The 12,907-nt window shown below is 41.9% G+C and overlaps 1 protein-coding gene across 3 annotated transcripts in view; it reads right to left on the reverse strand.

Annotated features, from left to right (window-relative positions):
• Positions 1-7,766, reverse strand: part of IL18R1 (interleukin 18 receptor 1) — a 40,762-nt gene extending 32,996 nt beyond the window's left edge. For all 3 annotated transcript variants that reach the window (XM_007172123.2, XM_007172122.2, XM_057558816.1), the window contains exons 1-2: positions 7,629-7,766; positions 2,100-2,185 (exon numbers count right to left, since the gene is read on the reverse strand). In XM_007172123.2, the coding sequence (XP_007172185.2) occupies positions 2,100-2,157 (58 nt within the window). In that variant the 5' untranslated portion in view covers positions 2,158-2,185; positions 7,629-7,766. The remainder of the gene's footprint in view (positions 1-2,099; positions 2,186-7,628) is intronic.
• Positions 7,767-12,907: the final 5,141 nt, after the last annotated feature.

Raw genomic sequence — 12,907 nt, forward strand, 5'->3', positions numbered from 1 at the left:
TATTCCCCAGGCAGCTAATGGCTTCAGAGATCTAATCTTACATTTAACATTGCAGGCTTTGTTGATTTGAAATGGCTTTTGATTGGAGAAATGAGTGGAGTTCAAGGTGTATGGATGGCCCAGAACACCCTCCCCATCTTACATGCATGGAGCACCAGAATCCAGTAGGGTCAAGAGCCTATAGCCTCTGCAACGGTGTCTGGGTTTGGAATTGTCTTGAGTTTGGGCAATAACAGGATGTCATCTAACTTCAGCTAAATGAATCTGACACGTAAAATATTGTCATGTCTGCCTAGAGAGACCCCCTTCACAAAAGGTGCTCTTCAGGGCTTCCCTGGTGGCGCACTGGTTGAGAATCTGCCTGCCAATGCAGGGGACACGGGTTCAAGCCCTGGTCTGGGAAGATCCCACAGGCCACGGAGCAACTAGGCCCATGAGCCACAACTACTAAGCCTGCGCATCTGGAGCCTGTGCTCCGCAACAAGAAGGGCCGCGATAGTGAGAGGTCCGCGCACCGCGATGAAGAGTGGCCCCCGGTCGCCGCAACTAGAGAGAGCCCTCGCACAAAAACGAAGACCCAACACAGCCAAAAAATAAATGAATAAAATAAATTAAAGGGCTTCCCTGGTGGCGCAGTGGTTGAGAATCTGCCTGCGAATGCAGGGGACACGGGTTCGAGCCCTGGTCCGGGAGGATCCCACATGCCGCGGAGCAACTAAGCCCGTGCACCACAACTACTGAGCCTGCGCGTCTGGAGCCTGTGCTCCGCAACAAGAGAGGCCGCGACAGTGAGAGGTCCGCGCACCACGATGAAGAGTGGCCTCCGCTCCCCACAACTGGAGAAAGCCCTCGCACAGAAATGAAGAACCAACACAGTCAAAAATAAATAAAGAAATATATAAATTTATAAAAAAAAAATTAAAAAAAAAAATTAAAAAAAAAAAAAGGTGCTCTTCAAATACCTCAAAGGACAGAGAGCTGGGACCTTAGCATCCTTACGGCAAAAGCTACATGGCTGTTTGGAGCCTGCAGCATGTTTTCATTATAACCTGGGAGCAAGGCTATCAGCCTATGTCTATAGGGGCCTTTAGAGCAAGGGGCCTTTTCATATGATGCACACTTTCCTACACCTTGGTCTCTCTCACCTGTTCTGACAGGTCCTTCCATATCAACAAGAAGAGGTCTGTCTCCTTCCTTTAACACCTGGGTAGTGTTGCATTGTGTGGATCTCAACGATACATAGATCCTCTTAACTAAATATACCCAGATATTGGACCTGAATTATTTGAAAGTATCAATAACCAAACTGTAATCTCTTCATTAGTAATTCTCAAAGTAGGGGACATGCGCTCATGTCTCCCCTCCCCCAGATACCAGCTCAAGGCAAATCAACAATTGTGCCCCTTCTTTCTTCCCCAAAGCCTTTGGAGAACCTTGTTAATCAATCACAGAACTCTTCTTCAGAGAGCCCTGCTGAGGTCTCAGAATCTTCTCAGCGAGAGTCTCCAAGCAGTGACTGCTAATAAATTAAAATTGGTACCTGACACCAGATACAAAGCCTACCTGCCTTCCTGGTCCGAGCAGACTCTTTCCTATGTATTCCTTCTAACTCTAATATTTTCTTTAAGATCTGTAAGGTACTCCCACTCACTTTCCTCACTACCTAGATAATGAGATGAATTTTGGCCTTCCTTTCGGGGAGGAAGCAATGTGTTAAAACTTTGTAAAAATCAGTAACAAGGATGGCTGTGATCGCTTCAGCTTCAAATAACGTGAAGCTAAGCAAATTTTCATCTCAGACAAATGTATTTCAGCATAAAAGTTTTCACTTCCTGCTCTCTCTACATAAACTCACAGGGCTGAATCCTTTTTTTATTGGTAACTCCACATGAGTCTTTACTCGATCCCAGTCCTATGAACCTTTTATTCTCTATTCCAGGCATACCAAACGGTTGGCAATTTTCCAAAGTAAAATTTTAAACCACAAATTTTAATAAATCCAACATCTTCAGTAACCACCTCTACATAAATAAACCAAACTTTGATATTCCCTCTAGACGAACAATGAAGTATGTTTGTGATTGATTATAATTACTTACCTGAAGTGCTTATAAACATAAGCACCAAAAGTGTCAGGGGTATTTCTCTACGATGCATGTTTATGATTCTGCTTCAAATGGTTTCTCTGGAAAACAGAATAAGACAGGTTCAGCCAAGACTTTCAAACAAAAGCATACCTGTCTCATGAAGGAGGTTTTAAAAAGTCTTCTGGCATACAGACTTAAAAAAAATCAGCCCAGCAAATTTTCATATCCCTTCATAGAGTCACTAGTTTTCCTCAGAACTTCCAGCTATGTAGAATTAATAAAATTTCAAGGCATAAATTTGGGCACCCAGGGGAAATCCCTAATAATGCAAATTTGTAAGACAAGAGAGCCTGCTGTATTTCAGGTCTGGTCTACTAAATCTCACCTCCAAAGTCAAAGTTGAGGACAACAGTATTTCCAGAAAATCTACCATCCTATGAATGCACAGTCTGCCCATGTAGGGGGGTGTGTGTGTGTGTGTGTGTGTGTGTGTGTGTGTGTGTGTGTGTTCCAGCTGCTTTTTTTTCCGCTCACCCCACCAAAATGTTCATCACAATCTTCACTTATGGGCTGAATTTTTAAATATTGATCTTTCTTCAGAACTAAGTTAGGAACTAAGTCTGTTTTATTCATCACTGTATCACTAAAATCAACGCCTCCTGCAAAGTAAGCACTGATAAATTCTTGTTAAGAGGAAAAGGTGTGTGCGTGTGTGTGCATGTGTCTACACTCACATGCCCCTAGTGTTTATTTTAGGAAATGAAGACACAAATCTGGGAGTTTCCTACAATCCAGATGCTTAATCCACATCCACTCAATGAACACAAATCTGTGTTGAATTTTGAACCTACTGCAACCTATCTTTGGTTCTACCAATTACAAGTTGAGAGAGTAGAGGAAGGGTGCACTGGGGCTCATACACCAAGTCTGACTATTTCATAAACAAACACATGCTCCTTGTGTACCACACACCTAGCCCCACTGGGTGGAGGAAGAACAGCACGATGGAAAGAGCTTGGATTTTGGGGCACACACAACTGGACTGGCATTCCTGCTTGAGTCTTGACAAGCTGTGCAACGTTGGGCAAGTTACTTAGAAGTCACAGAGCCTGTTTGCTCATTACCAAAATGGGGCTGATAAGAAGGCCTATCTGCCCAAAGTACTGAAGTAAGTATTTGTGAAGCCTTCCTGGGTGCATGGTAGCCACTTACACCCAAAGAATTCTTTCACCAACTGTCACTCACCGCTGCCCCCATACTGGGCATACTGTTAATGCCCAAATCCTTGGTGAAGTTTAATGGCTAAACTGCCAAACCATTCACATCAAGCCTTATGAATAACATCGCCAAGCCTTGATGTAATTTCCGAGAGGTAATAATCAATAATGTAAAGACAGAGGGATAGTATGTATGGAAAGTGCCAACTATTCATAACCAAATTAGAATATGGCTATGGTTTGAAACCAGCCCTCCACCCCCGACACACACACACTTTATTATTAACTCTCTCCATCCTCTTATCTCAGGTAGAATGAAAAGTGTTGTTTCCTCTGGTTTAGGTCGACACAGCCTTGCAAAGGGCACTGCTGGGTTTTTTTGTTTGACTTTTTTTAATTATCAAGGTTTACTAAGAGATAAAGTTATTACGAGATAATTCAGCATTCTGATGAGTTAACTCTGAGTTTCAATATGAAACATGTTAAGATCCCAGAATGCAAATTAGCTGATATTTGCCCTGCTCTCTGTATGTGTATATATAAAATTTTTAATGTACTTATCATGGATTTAAAAGATTAAGATATTAAATAATGAAACTCATTTCCAAAAGAAAAATCTGTCATAGATACCCTAGTAAGTATTAATAAAATATATGTAGGAGGATATAAATATTACATTTCTTGCGTATGGGAATTTTTGGGGTTTTTTTTAGTGTTATATTTGATGATGGTACCATTTTTTTGGCCTTTTCATAATTTTTAAATTTCTTCTTCTCTTTCTTTTGTTCTTCCTTTCTTTTAAAAATTTTTTCTGATTTCTAAAGTAACATATTCCCATTATAGGACACTTATAACATGAAAATAGAAAAGAAGAAAATAATCTCAACATGCATAATACTTTAGCATTGTCTTATACTTTTTCTATATATTTTCAAATAGTTAAGATTTTAAATAATCTCATATCCTGCTGTTCCTACTTAATAAACCAGCATTTTCCTGTGTCAAAAAATACTCTGTTATCATTTTAATTGCCACACAATATTCCTTCCTGAGGACATATTATAATTTACAAGATGTATTTTACTATAAAATAACCCCATGACCACCTTCTCGTGTGAGGCAGTACAGATCAGTTTTTGGAGCATGACCTCTAGCACCAGACTGGTGAATTCTACCCTTTACCAGCTGAATAACATTGGGCTGGTCGCTTACCATCTCTGTTCTTCAATCACTTTATCTGTAAAAGGGAAATACTATCTCCCAGAGCTGATGTGAAGGTTACATGAGTTACTACGGCAAACAGTAACTCGTGAATAATAAATATCACTAAGCTATTACTACTTATCTGCATTTCGTATTATTTTCTTGGTGCTACTTCATGGCAGTATCGTCTATGAGTCAAACAGTACATTTTAAACATGATAAATGCATACCACCAAACCGCGCCCAGAAATGTAATCATTCATACCCCTCAACAGTGAAAGACAATATCCTTCCCCTATACCCACAGAAGCATTTGAGCACTCTCATTCTTTAAATCTAAGTAGGTATTTAAATTGGTAAAATGGTATCTCATGGCTTATTAATCTGCATTTCTATTGGTATAAATGAGGCAAAATATTAATCATGTATTTTTTAGCTATTTTATTTCCATTTTTTTATGCTTTTTTGTCCACTTCTTAAATTTTCAGTGTTTTTTTTTCAACTTGTTGCATAGTTTTCCTTTCCAATTCCTCTTTTGATGTCTTAACATATGGACAATTTTATATTTATGCAGTCAAACCTATCATTCTTTTGTTTTGTGACTTTTCCATAACTTTTACATTTAGAACATTCCTTTGCCCTCAGTAGTCAGATAGATACCTACCTGTATTTTCTTCATTTTTATGGATTAATGGGGTTTTTATGCATTTAATTTTTTACCCTTCAACAATTAACTTTGTTGTTTGGTATGAAGATAGGGTCTAACTTAATTTATTTTTCCCAAATGGCTACTAATTACTACTCTATCATTAGTTAAAAATCCTGTCTTTCCTTTAGAGTTGGTTGATACTGTAGTTATATTGTACAGGGCCTCCTTGAGCAATCTATGGAAAATCTAACATAGAAAATCTAACATCTGCTTGAGAGCGAATACACACAAGCATGTGAGCGAGTGCACATGCGCAAGACCGTGCGCGCACACACACACACACACACCTCTCTCTGTCTTTGCTCTCCCACTTTGTTTTGTTCTTTTATTCCTAGCACTTATCACCAACTGACATACTATCATCTTATGTTTGTTTGCTGGTTTGTTATTTGCTGAATTAATGAATGCATCAAATTCATAAAATAGGTACAGTTTGGAGTCTTACGTGATTATCTGATCCATTGTTAAAAGATTAAGATAATCTTCTACCCGTGACATGCTTCTTAAATCATAACATCTTGCAAAGTATGTTTTAACGACTGATGTTAAGTCTAGGGCAATCATTCTTGCTTGGTGCTTGAAAAAAAAAAATTGATGCCTGGGTTCCGCCTAGATGTCTGGAATACAGTCTGGGCATACCGATTTGTAAAAATCCTCCAGATGAGTCTAATATGTAGCCAAGGTAAGGAGACACTGATCCAGGGGACTTACTTCTATACTTAAAAGTAAATTTAAAATATCCTAAACATATATTTAATAAGAATACCTAATAATTACGACATAAATATATGTGCATGTATATGTATGAATACGTGTATGTGTGCACATGTACGAATACGTGTATGTGTGCACATGTATGAATACGTGTGTGTGCACATGTAGGTATGTATGTGCATGTATATGTATGAATACGTGTGTGTGCGCACATGTAGGTATGTATGTGCACACACACACACACACACACCCCAAGAAAACTCACAAACGTTCCCTAAATCACCCGATGGCATGAAGTTTTCTCTAAGTGAAAAAGGCTCTCTTCCAAAAATTGTGTGACCCTGGGTGAGGGTCAGACACAAGCTGACCAACACCTCCGCCCCGAAGGCTACACAGTCAAAGGCGCCCCCAGAACATCTGAATGGTCATCTCCTGAGCCCCTCGTTCTGCCCAACTGCCCTGTTTATAGACCCCATTCTGAGCAAAGCGACGGTTCTCTAGAAAAAATAATGCACAGAAACTCAAGAGTTGTTAGGCCACTTCAGAGCTCTTTCTCTCAAGGAACCTGAGACTGGACCAGGTGAAATGATCAAACAGTGTTTGCTCATTCATCTTTTGAGATGACAAAACAATCAAACGCCAAGCGGAGAAAATGATCTTGGACATCACGCATACGTACAAGCGTGTATATGCGTGCACACACTTCCGCTCTAAGGAAGAATTTATGTCGAAATAGGTTTCTCTTGGGGAGGCCAGGAGAATCCTTCCCGTCCCGCAGTCCTGGCCACACAAATGTCTGCTGTTGCTACCCTTACGCTTCCCCAGCCTCCTCCACCCGTGGCTGTGCTGGTCCTGACGCTGGGGTCACCCTCCGCGCTTCCAGCTGCACGCTCCGTGCAGTCCTAGCAGTTTGGCCCAGTGGCTGTCTCACGGAAGCTCTCCAACTAGCCCAGAACCTGCACAAACCCAGCTTCCTCCAAATTTACCCCCTCCCGGCCCATCCAAGGCCCTCAGATTGGAAAGTGGGCCCCAGAGCCCAGCACTGCACAGCACCAAATGGGTGTTAGGTAATACAGCGAGCTCAGGTGCCTGTGCCTGAAGGGGCTGCCCAGTCATCTGTTGGTCTGCTAACCGCAGTACAGCTGCCGGGCTTCTCACTCCTGGAGGCACCTCGGATGGAGACGAAGGTTTCGAAATCAGGAAAATCTGGGCGTGAATCTGGGATCTGTTACTTAGTAGCTGGATGCCCTTGGGTAAACTACTGAACCTCTCTGGGCTCGGTTCCCCTCCTCTTAAGAAGCATACTGCATTTGGCCTGTAGGAGGCTTAAGCGAAAATCATGCATCTAAAAGTGTCAGACACAAGTAACTGCTTAATAAATGAAAACTATCACTTCTTTTAGCTGTTCTCACCTTTCTAGAAAAAAAATTGGGACTGGTTTAACCACTAAAACTACACTATTAGGGAAAGTTGATGATGCTGAATCACCAATTATTCGTGTGGGTACACACATATGTATGCATATATGCTAATTACTTAAAATAATATATATTATGTATAATAGCTATACGTATATGCATGCATATTTAACTGATCTTTCAGAATCCCTGCCCCTGAGGCTGGGTCGCCCCTTGCCCCCAGCCGGCAGCAGAGGGCGGTGGAAGGGGCCGCAGGTGGCAGAGGCAGGTCTGTCCTTACCTTCAGAAGGCGTCCCGAGGCTGGGGAGGGGGCGGCTGTCCCCTTTGACACCCGATGGCGAGGCAGGTGAGAAAGAGCGAAACCAGAAAGGAGAGGAGCCGCAAGCGTAATGCAACAGATAAGGCAACCAGAGAAAGCTGAAAAAGAAAAAAGAGGAACAGAAAGTCTGAAGAAAGAAAAAGCGTCTGGCAAAACTCGGCTGGTCGAGGCCGCGGGTGCGGCGCTGCTCCCGGGCCCGCGGCCTGGGCTGTGTCCTGGGTCTGGGACGCTCCTTGACGGGGTTTGTTCTCGGTCGGGGTCCTCCCACTCCGGCGGGTCCGCGGGGGCGCTCCGGCCCCGGAGTGCTTCCGGTCTGCGGGTGCCGCGGCTCCGGGCCGCTCCCGGGCTAAGGATGCTCCTCCGCGGGGGCGTTCCGGGTCCTGGGCGTTTCGGGTCCCGGGCGCTCCGGGGCGGGCTCCTCCCAGGCCGGGGATGCTCGTCAATGGGGGCGCTCCGGGCCGGCCTGCGCGCTCCTCGCGGCGCTCCGGGTACTGGCGTCTCCGGCTGGGCGCGCCGCCCGTGCGTTCCGGGAGCGGCTCGCTCGCAGGGGCGAAGGCGCGCAGCTGGAAAATCCGGCACCTTGCCGGGGGCCGAGGAGGCTGCGGCCGGGGGCGGCGCGCCTGGGTCCCGGGAGCTGGCGGGCCGTGGGCGGTGGCCGGGCGACCCGCGGGGCCAGGAGGGGGCGCTCCTGGGCGGCTCCTACACACCCCCCGGGCGGCGGGGCCGCCGGGACCAGAGCCAGGTGAGGAGGTTGTCAGCCCTGGCCTGGCGGAGGGACAGCATCTGCGCTTGGGGGAAGGGGCTGGGGCCGGCTGGGGACACGACGGAGGCCGAGGAGTCGTCCCAACGCCACCGGGCGGCCCCCCGAGGCCAACCAAAGGTGCGGAGGACTTGTGGCTCTAGCCCCGGGGTCCTGGCTCCGTCCTAAGGCCTCTGCTTAGCCTGAGGGCTGGGTGGTTCGCCACTGGGAAGTGGAAGAGGGGCGCAGAGGTGTGAAATTGAGATTCTAAATTGGTTAGAAGAAAAGGAGGCCAGTGGAGAAAGCGTGTTCCTAAGTTTTTACGGTGTGGTGGAACTCAGGATACATTTTTAGACTGGTCTGTGATTGGACCTTTCAAACAAAAATGAAAAATGAAACCCACAGCAGACAGCGAAAAGGTTTAATGAGAGTGAATTTCATTCTTTTTATCCAATCAAAGTCACTCATCACATAATAAAAGAGAAAAATCGGGTACGTATCTCAATAAATGCAATTAAAAAGCATCTTGCACTCGTCAACACCCTTTCTTGATTAATAACACCTGAGAAACTGAGAATAGAAGGGACTATTCTGTTTTTTATCATCTTTATTGGAGTGTAATTGCTTTACAATGTTGTGTTAGTTTCTGCTTTATAACAAAGTGAATCAGCTATACATATACATACATCCCCATATCTCCTCCCTCTTGTGTCTCCCTCCCACCCTCCCTATCCCACCCCTCTAGGTGGTCACAAAGCACCGAGCTGATCTCCCTGTGCTATGCGGCTGCTTCCCACTAGCTATCTGTTTTACATTTGGTAGTGTATATATGTCCATGCCACTCTCTCACTTCGTCCCAGCTTCCCCTTCCCCATCCCCGTGTCCTCACGTCCATTCTCTAGTAGGTCTGCATCTTTATTCCTGTCCTGCCCCTAGGTTCTTCATGACCTTTTTTTTTTTTTTAGATTCCACATATATGTGTTAATATACGATATTTGTTTTTCTCTTTCTGACTTACTTCACTCTGTATGACAGACTCTAGGTCCATCCACCTCACTACGAATAACTCAATTTCGTTTCTTTTTATGGCTGAGTAATATTCCATTGTATGTATGTGCCACATCTTCTTTATCCATTCATCTGTCGATGGACACTTGGGTTGCTTCCATGTCCTGGCTATTGTAAATAGAGCTGCAATGAACATTGTGGTACATGACTCTTTGTGAATTATGGTTTTCTCAGGGTATATGCCCAGTAGTGGGATTGCTGGGTCATATGATAGTTCTATTTTTAGTTTTTTAAGGAACCTCCATACTGTTCTCCATAGTGGCTGTATCAATTTACATTCCCACCAACAGTGCGAGAGGGTTCCCTTTTCTCCACACCCTCTACAGCATTTATTGTCTGTAGATTTTTTGATGATGGCCATTCTGACTGGTGTGAGATGATATCTCATTGTAGTTTTGATTTGCATTTCTCTAATGATTAATGATGTTGAGCATTCTTTCATGTGTTTGTTGGCTGGCAATCTGTATATCTTCTTTGGAGAAATGTCTATTTAGGTCTTCTGCCCATTTTTGAATTGGGTTTTTTTTTTTGTTATTGAACTGCATGTGCTGCTTGTAAATTTTGGAGATTAATCCTTTGTCAGTTGCTTCATTCGCAAATATTTTCTGCCATTCTGAGGGTTGTCTTTTTGTCTTGTTTATGGTTTCCTTTGCTGTGCAAAAGCTTTTAAGTTTCATTAGGTCCCATTTGTTTATTTTTTTTTTATTTCCATTTCTCTAGGAGATGGGTCAAAAAGGATCTTGCTGTGATTTATGTCATAGAGTGTTCTGCCTATGTTTTCCTCTAAGAATTTGATAGTGTCTGGCCTTACATTTAGGTCTCTAATCCATTTTGAACTTATTTTTGTGTATGGTGTTAGAGAGTGTTCTAATTTCATTCTTTTACATGTAGCTGTGCAGTTTTCCCAGCACCACTTATTGAAGAGGCTGTCTTTTCTCCATTGTATGTTCTTGCCTCCTTTATCAAAGATAAGGTGACCATATGTGCGTGGGTTTATCTCTGGGCTTTCTATCCTGTTCCATTGATCTATATTTCTGTTTTTGTGCCAGTACCATACTTTCTTGATTACTGTAGCTTTGTAGTATAGTCTGAAGCCAGGGAGCCTGATTCCTCCAGCTCTGTTTTTCCTTCTCAAGATTGCTTTGGCTATTTGGGGTCTTTTGTGTTTAGAAGGGACCATTCTTAATCTGATGAAGAGCACCTATAAGAAAGCTGCAAGGGACTTCATAATAAATAGTGAAACACTTGGCGTTTTCCTAGGATGGGGAACAAGATGAGGATGTCAGCTCTCACCTAGGACACTCATTTTGTAATTGAAATCGTTTTGAAATAAAAATACAAGGCATAAATATTGGAAAGGAAGAAATAAAACTACTGGTTTTGACAGAGGGTATAATTTTATGTAGATCACCCTTTGAAATCTACAAATAAAGCCTGTTGGAAACAATAACTGAGTTTAGCAAGACCATGGAATACAAGGTAAATATACAAAAATCAGTTGTAATTCCATATACTAGTAATAGAAATATGAAAAAATGAACTTTGTTAAAAAATACCCACTTACAATAGGATAAAAAGCCAAATACCAAAGGAGAAAATTTTTGAAAGATGTACAAGGTATCTACTGTGAAATCTACAAGATATTACTGGGAGAAATGAAAGACCTCAGAGAATGGAGGGCTATAACTTGTTCATGAATTGGGAAACTCACTGTTAAGATATCTATTCTCCACAAACTGGAGAGTTTATAGAGTCTATACATTTTTAGACTCTGTAGGTTATAAAGTCTATATATTCATACAGTCTCAATCCAAATCACAGGAGGAATTTTCAAAGAAATTGAGAAACAGTTTCCAAAATTTATATGAAATTGCAAACGATCTACAATAGTCAGAGCAATCTTGAAAAACAAAGAACAAAGTTAGAGGAATTACACTGACTTGGTTTATAATAAGGCAGTAGTAATCTTGGCAGTGTGATATTTGCATGAGCATATAAGTGGAAAATAAAAGAGAGAAGAATAATAGACCCATATATATATAGTCTATAGATATTTGACCAAGGCACCATGTCAGTTCAATAGGGAATGAAAAGCCTTTCACAAATGTCGCTGAAATAACTGTGTATCTCTATGGGGAAAAAAGAAAAGAGTCTTGACCTTTACCTCATTCTATATACAAATATTAATTCACAATGGACCATAGACTTAAACATAAAAGCTGGAACCATAAGCAGTTTATAAAAATACATAGGAGAATATCTCCATGACCTTGGAACAAGCAAAAAAAAATTTAGGACACAGAAAGCACTGACCTTGTAAGAAAATTTGATAAATTGGATGTCATCAAAATTTTAAATGTCTGCCAATCAATAATACCATTGCAAAATGAATAAGTAAAAGCCTAGGAAATTCTCACCTTACATCTCTCTGAAAAGGAACTTGTATCCAGAATATAGAAATAATTTCCACACATCAACAATGAAGGGAAACAACACCAATTTAAAAATGTACAAAAGGTTTTACCTTCCCTGAATGATACATGAATGCTATGTTGTGTGGAAGTAATGCTGGCTGACTTTATTGATATGAATTCCAAGATCGGACAAAACCAATCCACAGAGATAGAAATCAGAACATTGTTTGCCTTTGAGGAAGGAGAGGGATTGACTGAGAAATGGCAGGAGGAATCTTTCTGGGGTGAAGGAAATACTTCTATCTTGTTTGGGGTGATAACTACACAGGTAGGTATGAATGTCACAACTCATCAAACTTAGGAGCCGCATTTTATCATACACACGTTTGACTGAATTCAAAATAATTCTTTGTGATTTTTATAATTCACGGGAATTTTCACCATGATCATATGGTAGACACTCAACAAGTTTGACTGAATTCATTTTATTCACAGGATCTTGTGTGGAAGGTGAAGCATCTATTGCTCTCACTGTACAGATGAAGCACAGACTTAGAAAACAAACTTATGGTTACCAAGGGGAAAGGTGCAGGGGATAAATTGGGAGTTTGGGATTGACATATACATAGCACTATATTTAAAATAGACAACCAACAGGGACCTACAGTATAGCACAGGGAGCTCTGCTAAATATTCTGTAATAACCTAAATGGGAAAAGAATTTGAAAAAGAATAGATACATATATATATATAACTGAATCGCTTTGCTGTACACCTGAAACTAACACAACGTTGTTAATCAACTATTCTCCAATATAAAATAACAATTTTAAAAAGATTTAAAAGTAAAAAAATAAAATAGGTCAACAATTGTTTAAAAAAAAAGAAGAAGAAGAAACTAAGAGAGGTTAGTCGCACTGCTGGTATGAGAAGCCAGGTCTTCTGGCAGTTCACCAACCTCTATGTGAGTGTAGGGCTTGGAACCCTGGGCTATCGGAGCTGAGAAAGCCCTCACAGCT

The sequence above is a fragment of the Balaenoptera acutorostrata genome, chromosome 12, assembly GCF_949987535.1.
Source record: "Balaenoptera acutorostrata chromosome 12, mBalAcu1.1, whole genome shotgun sequence".
Taxonomy (NCBI): domain Eukaryota; kingdom Metazoa; phylum Chordata; class Mammalia; order Artiodactyla; family Balaenopteridae; genus Balaenoptera; species Balaenoptera acutorostrata.